Here is a 9,587-nt window from a genome sequence, read left to right as displayed (position 1 = left end):
CAGGGGGCGGTACGCAGCGCGAGGCTGCGTCACTCTGTGACGACGCGTCACTACGTCATGAAAACAGGGCGCGTGTGCGCTGGCGGCAGGTTTAAAGAGTCTGAGTTTGGAGCGCAGTGAGAAACTTCAGGGTGAAATCCGGGATTTAACGGCGGGATTATCGGATTACTGAGGAAAGGCGGGATGTCGGAGGACAGGTAGGAAACTCAGGATTGATTTGACCTTTCTGACGTTTTTCCGCCACTTTATTCTGGAGGGAACAGCGCGGACTGATGAACCGGTCAGATTAACTAATCTACGGGATGAAGTGAGTTGGTCAGCTTCTCTGTCTGATTCTGAATATATTATTATAATCTGATCTGTTTTTATCCATAATCTGACTTTATTCGTGTTAAATGGCGCCGTTTCCTCCTGATCCAGTTTATCAGCGGCTCTTTGTCTCATTCCAGCCGTTTAACCCCAGATTACCCAGATTACACCAGTTAAACCAGTTAAACCAGTATGAACTGGTGAGGCTTCCTCCCGGTTATCAGCACCAACATGGCGGACAGCCGCCGGAGCCTCAGCGGTCTGGACCTTCCCAGGTGTGCTGTTCTGACCTGTGACCTATGACCTGTGCCTGCAGCCTTCCCCTGCAGGAGCTCTCCTGCCAGAAGCGGTTCGGCATCAAGCGGAAGAGCCTCGGTTCCGTCGGTTCCGAGTCCACTCCGACCGACCTGGTGCTGCTGCGCTCCCCGCGGCCCAAACAGCCCTGGCCGGCCTGCCTGGGGAAGGAGAACCAGGAGGCCCGGTTCGTCCTGGCCCGGAGGTCCCGGAGGAGGCGGCGGTCCGGCTCAGGTGGGGACCCGGCCCGGTTCTGGTTCCGTAGGGTGGTCCAGGTGTGACTCCAGCTGTTTCCCTGCAGGTGTTTCCTGGGATCACCTGCCGGACGAGCTGCTGCTGCGGATCTGCGGCTGCCTCCCGCTGCCGGACCTGCTGCGGGTTTCTGCGGTTTGCCGCCGCTGGCGCCGCCTGGCGTGAGTCCCGAACCGGTTCTGATGGGTCCCAACTCACTACCAGTTCATTATTCAATTTACAGTCATTTTTATGATCATTTCAATTTCTGCTGAAATGATCAGTTATTGAAACAATCAAGTAATCGATTAATCGCTAACTGGCCTCTTCAGGCAGTGATCGGCGCATATCGTATAGATCTGTTCTACCAGAACCGCTCCGGTCCAGTTTTAGCTTCAGCTGCTTCACATTGTGGAAAATCTCCAATCAGCCACGTTTCCATCCAACTGATCAATAATCAGCCACCTGATCAGCGTCAGGCAATAAAATGTTTAGTTTTATTTAAATAGATTTTATTTTCATATTTTAATGCATTTCTATTGTTTATAATTATTTTAAATGTTTGATGAAAAATCTGCAGAATGTGATTTTTTTTCTGTCTTTTATCCAATCAATCGTCAGAATAATCGATTATTAGAATCGAGTTAAAGCTTGTTGAGTTTGTTGGCTTTTAATTTGAAAGTCTCTTTTTTCCCAGTATTCCCAGTAACAGAGCGGCGCTCCGCATCGTTAAATTATGAACAGATGTTTGTTTAGGTCTGGAACCTGTTAAAGGAACCCAACTAGGTCCGGTTCTGGTTCTGGTTCTGCAGGCTGGACGAGTCCCTGTGGGTCAGTGTGGACCTGGAGGGCCTGACCCAAACGGACCCGGCTCTGCGTTTGGTTCTGAGGACCGGGGTCCAGAGGCTGCGCTGCCCGCGGGCGTTTGTTGAGGAACTGGACCTCTCAGAACCCGGGTGAGTCCAGAACTTCCTCCTGGTTCTGCTCTAGCAGAAGGCGGTCCGGTAAGTCCGGTTCGTGGTTCTGCTCTGGGTTCTTAATTAACCCAAAGATTCAATAATAAGATCTGAAAAGTGCGGTGTGCCTTTAAACCCTGCACTCAGCTGGGGTCAGGTCTGGACCTTGACTGGGCCATTCTAACCCATAATGCTGTATGTTCAGGCTGGTGACCTTTAACCCCAGGCTCAGCACCACACTGCCCTGTGAGGAACCAGAACATCTGGACCGCCGGGTCCAGTCCAGTTTATTTAGCGGTTTCAGAGTAAAGGGGTTGGATGTAAAAGCAGGCCGCACCTTTCAGATTTGTTCCAGTGGATTCTGAATGTTTCCGTGGTTGGAGCTGTGCAGCTGGTGACTCCTGGTTCTGGTTCTGGTTCTGCAGGCGGCTCCAGCTGGTGGATCTGGACCTGTCCGGTTCCGTGGTTTCCCCCTCGGCGCTGCGCAGCGTCGTCTGCCGCTGCAGCCGGCTGCGCCGCCTCAGCCTGGAGGCGCTGCCGCTGTCTGATGACGTGCTCAGGTAACCGGGCCGGAGCCGTGGGCCGGGCTGGGCCGGGCAGGTAGGACTGGTTCTGACGGTTCTGTTTGTCCGCTCTGCAGCTGCCTGGCCCAGAACCCGGACCTGCTGCAGCTCAACCTGGGCGGCTGCTCTGGATTCTCCGCCGCCGCTCTGGCCACCATGCTGGACTCCTGCCGCAGGTCAGAACCGGCTCGGCTCGGTCCGACCCGGACCGGTCCCGGTTCTGATCCGCTCTGCGTTCCGCCTCAGGTTGGAGCAGCTCAACATCTCCTGGTGCAGCTTCAGCAGGAACCACGTCCAGAACCTGGTGGAGAAGCTGAGCCCCTCCGTCACACACCTGAACCTGAGCGGCTACCGGGACAGCCTGGCGCTGGACGGTGAGGAGCCAGAACCGGGTCTGAGCCGGGCCAGAACCCCTGCTCTGGACGCTCTGCAGGGTTTAACTGAACCTGGGCTGACGGTTTATCTGCTTTGTGATTCAGTTCTTCGACAAATCGCCTGTCTGATGAACAGTTCTGTTTCGGGTGAACAGTTCTTCTGTCCCACTGAATCAGTTCCCGTTTGTTGCAGATGTGAAGGTTCTGGTGGACCGATGTCCGGACCTGCAGACGTTGGATCTCAGGTGAGAGCGGTGGGCGTGGCTTCCTGCTGCCGTGTGGCCGGCGGCGGTACTGCAGCGGTTCTGGTTCTGGTTCTGACGGTGTCTCTGGTTGCAGCGACAGCACGCTGCTGACGGCCGACAGCTTCCTGGTCCTGAAGCGGCTGAAGAAGCTGCTCCACCTGTCGCTGAGCCGCTGCTACCACATCCACCTGGCGGCGCTGTGGTGAGTCACCGCGGCCTAGTCAAAGTCTACACCCACTTCCTGGTTCTGACTCAGTGGGGATGGATTTAATGGCAGGCCACACTTTTCAAATCTAACTGGTAGAATCAGGTAAAGTTTCTGATCCGACCCGGCTGATGAGTTTGGACCGGAACCAGATGGAGCTTCCAAAGGTTCTGGACGTCATAGCTTAGTTGTCAGCTGGTGTTCTGGCTCTGACCCGGTTCTGGTTCTGTCCCCAGTGACCTCGGGAAGGCGATCCCGTCGCTGCGGTTCCTGGACGTGTTCGGTCTGGTCCAGGACGGCCAGCTGGCGGCGCTGCAGGACGACTCGCCGCGGCTCGCCATCAACGCCCGGCCGTTCTCCGCCGTGGCCCGGCCCACTCCGGCCGGCGCCGCCCAGCCCGACCGCACCATGTGGGGCCGCGGCTGCAGACTGAAGGTCCGGTTCTGACTGGAGCGGCGGGTTCCTGGTTCTGTTCAGTGTTCCTGGTACCGGGGGCCAGACGATGGACTCGGCCTCCTGTTGGGCGACCCGGCTGCTGTTGGACTCTGCCGGTTCTGCTGACATTAAAGTTCTGGACGGTCTGCTGTAATAATGACTCAACGCTGGAATCACCGAACAATTTTAATGGAAGAGGAGGTTCTGGTTCCGACGGGTCCAAAGACGACCTGAATCATTTCCAATCAAAACCGGGAGATTAAACACGGATCCGTTCGGTTCCGATCCAGTTTTATACTTGAAAATGTTGACTGATTTTGTCTGAATCGTGTTTGTATTAAACCCTGGAAGCTGTTTGGGTCTGAGTGTGATGTCATTTCCTGGTCTGAGTGATGTCATTTCTTGGTCTGAGTGATGTCATTTCCTGGTCTGAGTGATGTCATTTCCTGGTGGGAAACCGGAGGCGGCCCGACTCCTGGACCGGTCCGGAGGACGAAGTTGATCAAAAATTAATCAAATAATCTGGATTATTTAGACATTAAAAGGGAAAAATGAGTCACTTATTCATTTATGATTTCAAACTAAATATTTAATTTACCAACTAAATATGGAGCTAAATATTTAACATCTAGTTTGCTAAGCAGTTTTGAAACTAAAATGTTTAGCTAGAAAGCTAAATATTCAGAACATACTTAGCTTGCTAATTAGAAACTAAATATTATTGGCAAATTGAATATTGAGCTCCATATTTACTTTGAAAATTATTTTATCTATCTTGGAACTGAAATATTAAGGTTCAAAATAGTTAGCAATATATTTATCTGGCTAACTAGCTTGAAGCTTCATACTTGGCTTCTCAGCTAAATATTAAGTTTTCTAGCTACACATTTAGCTTCCAAAATTAGTTTATCAACACATTTAGTTTCCAAACTATTAAGGCTAAATGTTTGTAGTTAAATATTTATTCAAATTTTGCTCACAAACTTTTTGGAGCTAAATATTTTTCCCACTAATTTGTTCAAAGTTTAATATTTCGCTTCTGTACTCGGATAGCTAACAAATCGTTTGAAGCTAAACATTTATCTTGCTAACTTAATATTTAACTTCCTGAATACTTTAAACGTTTAACTGGTTATTTAATTTGAAGCTGTGACATGCATGAGTAACATGGTTCCAGATTTCTTACTTTAGCTGAGCCATCCGGGTCCGGTACCGGTATCCTTCATGTTTCACTCTCCAGGTTCGACCCGCTCCGGTAATTGGACCATTTGAATCAGCTGTGATGGAGCAGCGGCGCGTCTGAAACCCTTTTATGTTTTTTTATTTTATCGTAATAAAACAGGAAACAAGCGACAGGGGAAATGATTTGAAACACTTTTTCATTTATTCGATCCGGTGGATCGATCCAGTTCGTCAGAACCAGATGATTTATGAACCGGATCCGCAGTTCGGAATAAAGCGCCACAGCCCAGGTTGATTCGGCCATATTGGTTTATTAGAAAAGTCACTTCCAGTGAGGCGGACATGTTTAACCGGACCGGTTCCGTTCAGGTCACAGAAAGCCAGTTACTCTAGAAAAGCTGATGAACTGAACTTCTTGGCAGAGTTTCGTTCCAGATTTACTTCAGGATCAAATCAGATTAGTAATAAATGAGTTCAGAACCAGAACCAGTCTCCAGATTTGGGTTTTTTATTTAAAACAGACAAAAAAAGGATTTCATGTGTTGGGAGAAGCGGGTCGAGCCGGAACCGACCCAACTGGCTTTCTGAGCGGAAACATGTAGAGACTGAGGAACGAGCTGGTGCTTCATGGGAGAGCCCCCACCACCCATACAATATACATTTATATATATAGAAAAGTGGCTAAAGATGCTAGGATGAGACGTTCTCACGGCACCATGGCTTATTAGCAGAAACACAACAGAACCGCCATCTGGACCAACTAACGGACGCGTCTTTAATCTACAGGAAATGACGTGCAGAATGCTACAAAGTTATCGTTGTTTTCATCTGGTGCGTCCGGAGACCGATGACGGGACGGTCCGGCGCCGTCCCCTGGGCCTGACGCCGGGCCGGCGCCGCGCCGACGGGTCGACGACACACAGGAGGAAAATATTAGAAACAAAAAAAATATTTTACAAACCCCCCCACCCCCTTCCCACAGACGGGTCACAGTGGGAGGACGGCGCCGAGGCGCTTCAGTCGTCCTCACCGTCGTCCTGCAGAGACAGAGGGACAGAGACACCAGGTTAGGTCCAGCAGAACCGGGTCAGAACAGAACCAGACTCCAAACAGGTTGAAACCGGTTCATGCTCTCACTAACTGTTAAGACCAGAATCAGATCAATAATCTGAGCGGACTGCTTTAATCCAGAACGTTAAAGCGTGTTGCCATAGCAACACGTTCAGCTGGTCTCCTCCAACCACAGATCAGTTCAGTCTCCATAGCAACGGTGTTCTGGTTGCCACCGTCGCCTCATGCTTGCTCTGGAGGGCCATCAGCAGCCTGCTTAAGGAAACATCGTTTACAGTAACCATAGCGACCAGCTGCAGCTCTCTCACCTCTCCATCTTCCCCTTCGCCATCCTCGTCTTCCCCTTCCTCTTCCTCGCCCTCATCGATGTCCTCCAGACCTTCCTCATCCTCCTCTTCATCGTCCTCACCCTCCTCGTCCTCCATGTCAGGGACCTGGGGGCGTCCAGACAGTCAGCGAACCTCCCAGTAGTGCCCCCCCGCCCCAGCGGCGCCCCCTGCACCTACCAGGTAGTACTGCAGCGGGTTGGGCCAGATGTCGTCCTTGATGACCTCTCCCAGCTCGTCGGCGCCGGCGTCCGAGTGGTCGGTGAACCAGGTGAAGAAGCTCTCCGGCTCCTCGTGCTGACGCTTCTTCCCAGCTTTGTTCGGCGTCTGGCCGCTCCGTTTGGTCAGGTCCTGCAGAGCCCAGAGGTCAAAGGTCAATGGTCACATGTCAGCAATGATTGTCATCCCAACCACACCAGATCAACAAGCGCCGACTGCCCCCAGATTCAGCCAATCCTGATGGGGGGCAGCCTGTTCCGATGGGCTACCCATCGGAATAGGCTGCCCATCCCCCCAAAGGATAACCCGATACGGGGTTAAAGAGATAACCCGATACTGGTTAAAGAGATTACCCGATACGTGGTTAAAGAGATAACCCGATACTGGTTAAAGAGATTACCCGATACTGGTTAAAGAGATTACCCGATACTGGTTAAAGAGATAACCCGATACGTGGTTAAAGAGATAACCCGATACGGGTTAAAGAGATAACCCGATACGGGTTAAAGAGATAACCCGATACGGGTTAAAGAGATAACCCGATACGGGTTAAAGAGATAACCCGATACAGGGTTTGTAAACTTTTCCTACAGCAAAATTTAAGCACTAAGAATTTTCAAGCTAAATTCTTGAAACTTTCAGCACGCGACTTTGCAATTACAAATGAACTAAAAGAAGATTCTCTATTTCAATTCTGTTATTAATAAAGTTTTGTGATGGTGTCCTGCAGTCTACAGCAGGAACAAGCTAAACTGAAACAAGATATAGGCTAACCTTCATTTCAATTACAAAGATCAATAACTCATCATTAGGAATAATAAATATTAGTTACATTGAAACAATTGTTAACACAAATGACCTTCCTGATCAATTTAAATGCTTAAACACAACATACAGTTGAAACTACATATTTGCTTAAAACTTATAAAGAGATTTTTTTTCTGACCAAAGGTCTTTTGTTTCAGGTTAGTCAGGATTATTAAAATGATTTCTTCTTGCTGAATTGCAGTAAAAATCTTTTCTAGATCGTACGGAGCAAACGCACCTTCCCAGCTTTCCATTTGATCTCAGTGGATTTGGAAACCGGATCTCCGCCCTCGTTGACGTTAAACTCTTTGGAGAGAACTTTGTTCTCAAAGTACGGATTCTCGTCGAAGGACTGCAGGGACACAGAGGAGAACGGGTGGATCAGAAAACATCGTCAGCTTCAGAACAAACTGACAGAATCAATCAGACTCACAAAATCTATTCTGTATCCAGACTTGATGTCCTCGAACTCTGTGACCTCAACCTTGGACAGATAATGAAGAGCTTCTTCATCTTCCTCCCCCAGAAGAGCCGAAACTACAGCAGCAGTCAGAGCAGGAGTTTTTATTTGTTCATGACAGGAACCAGAACCAAAACCGGATCCGGCTGTTTACCTTGTGGATGGTTGACGAATGTTGTGACCCAAAAGTTTGGGATTTTGGCGATGAGCTCTGATCTCTTCTGAAAGAACGGCTGGCGTAATTTGTTGTACTTCTGCTCTACTTTTAAAATTTCTTCACTGGCCTGTTCATTTAATCTAGAAAACAATCAGCGTGTCAGAACAGTAAACGGTTTCCATGACGACGCGTTGGGCTCAAACTCACCTGTCGATTTCGTTCTGTACTTCATCGATGTGTTCGATCGCCTCCTGCTGCTCTTTCTCTGAAACACAAAGCATCAAGATTCAGGAAATAATATTCCAGTAAAATACGAGAAATTAATTTAAGATCCAAATTATTATGGTTTAAAATAAAAAAAAAACATTTTGGAAATGTTGACAGGCGATCTTATAAACATCCTCAGTCTGTTAGCGTTCATACTGCCAAAAATCTACTTGATGAATTTCTAAACTCCCTTCATGAGTTAAATATTAAACATGAACAATATTTTCTAAATAAAAGAAACAGTTTTCATTTCAGAGTATTTGAGCTTTACTGCAGTTTCAGATCCAGGATTGGAAAATTATTGGGCAGCAGCAAGAAACACAAAACACTCAACATAATGAAATAAACGTAAACTTCTATACAATAAAATAGAAGTATAATCTAAAAAGCGCTGCTGCGCTCCTTCAGGCAGACCGCTGCATCCTGGGTGCACAAAGCAGCGTGAACACAGATCCTTCACACTCAGCTGATGTTTACATCCCAACTGGTGTTTGCAGTTTTATGTTTAATTACTGCAAATAGATTTTTTTAATGCGTGAACACATTTATATAAAATATGATTCTACTCTCCACATTTCTATGCTTATGTTTAATATCTGTCCAGCATTTTATGCTGTAATCTTGCCCTTGTTGCTCTTTGTTTTTATATATTTTATCTTTGTGATTCTACATGTTCGTATCTCCGGACCCTCTGGAGGACAGGAATCAGGACGCGGGGTTTCCGCCCCAGGGCTCCCAGATCCGGGTCGTGTTTTCCTGGAGGCATTCCCTCCTCGCTGGGGGTTTTCCACGCTGCAGATCGTGGGTTCCCCCCGCAGACGGCCCCTCCACCCCCCTCCTTCCTGTTGCCGTTTAAGGCGGCCTGGTTTGAATGAAAAACGGGCTCCGGCTCTGCTGTGAAAACCCTCAGCTCAGCCAGCGCCTCCTTCTGCCGCCTCACTCTTAATAAAAGCTCACACTGAACCAAACTCGGTGAATTAGCCCGATCTGGTTATTTAAACAGCTTTTAGGAGCCAAACTGAGAAATGCTGGCCTGCTTTATTGTAAACTAACGGCTACAGGCTAGCAGAAGCTAGTAGAAGCTAACGGAGGCTAACGCGGCTAGTTAGCTGCAGCTGCATCACTAAATATCTCAACTTGTTGATCGAACTGAGGCTGTTTCTGGAAACCAGGCGCTTTAATTCCCAGGATGTGGTTAACAGGAGTCCATCAGCGGAACCCGAGGCCGTGAGGACGGCATAATGACGGTAAACAGCTGAAAATGGCGCTGAGAGGAGAACCGTTATTACCGGAGGTCTCGTCCCCTGCGTCGTGGTTTGAATTCTCCTTCCTGCTCACTTTAGCCGCTGAGGCCGACATGCTGCCGCTTCTCCGACGCTCTGTAGACCTGAAGTTCCTCCCGGCGGGTTAAATCTCAGCTCCTGACGACAAAAGTTACTTCACCTCACAAACAACAGTCCGCCAGCAGCGCCACGATGGGAACAAA

The 9,587-nt window shown here is 48.8% G+C and overlaps 2 protein-coding genes across 3 annotated transcripts; one reads left to right on the top strand and one right to left on the bottom strand.

The window, feature by feature from the left end:
• On the top strand, positions 1-3,967 carry skp2 (S-phase kinase-associated protein 2, E3 ubiquitin protein ligase). 2 transcript variants are annotated; one of them, XM_007542923.2, is made up of 10 exons: positions 1-197; positions 626-837; positions 905-1,016; positions 1,647-1,790; positions 2,216-2,350; positions 2,431-2,529; positions 2,600-2,727; positions 2,921-2,972; positions 3,067-3,174; positions 3,414-3,967. In XM_007542923.2, exons 1-10 carry the CDS (start codon positions 184-186, stop codon positions 3,622-3,624), a joined length of 1,215 nt encoding a protein of 404 aa, XP_007542985.1. In that variant the 5' UTR covers positions 1-183; the 3' UTR covers positions 3,625-3,967. The 2 variants fall into 2 exon arrangements, with proteins under 2 accessions (XP_007542985.1, XP_007542984.1); XM_007542922.2 differs by lacking the exon at positions 1-197 and having other exon boundaries at positions 609-837.
• Positions 3,968-5,089: 1,122 nt separating this feature from the next.
• On the bottom strand, positions 5,090-9,587 carry LOC103131310 (protein SET-like). The gene is made up of 8 exons (XM_016666568.1): positions 9,391-9,587; positions 8,042-8,099; positions 7,832-7,974; positions 7,651-7,754; positions 7,456-7,569; positions 6,372-6,542; positions 6,174-6,299; positions 5,090-5,831 (listed from the first exon to the last, which is right to left on the bottom strand). The coding sequence occupies exons 1-8, from the start codon at positions 9,458-9,460 to the stop codon at positions 5,811-5,813; spliced, it is 807 nt and encodes a 268-aa protein (XP_016522054.1). The 5' UTR covers positions 9,461-9,587; the 3' UTR covers positions 5,090-5,810.

The sequence above is a fragment of the Poecilia formosa genome, unplaced genomic scaffold (genome assembly GCF_000485575.1).
Source record: "Poecilia formosa unplaced genomic scaffold, Poecilia_formosa-5.1.2 Scaffold743, whole genome shotgun sequence".
Taxonomy (NCBI): Eukaryota; Metazoa; Chordata; class Actinopteri; order Cyprinodontiformes; family Poeciliidae; genus Poecilia; species Poecilia formosa.
The sequence above is the reverse complement of the archived record's forward strand: the minus strand, read 5'-3'. Positions and strand labels throughout refer to the sequence as shown.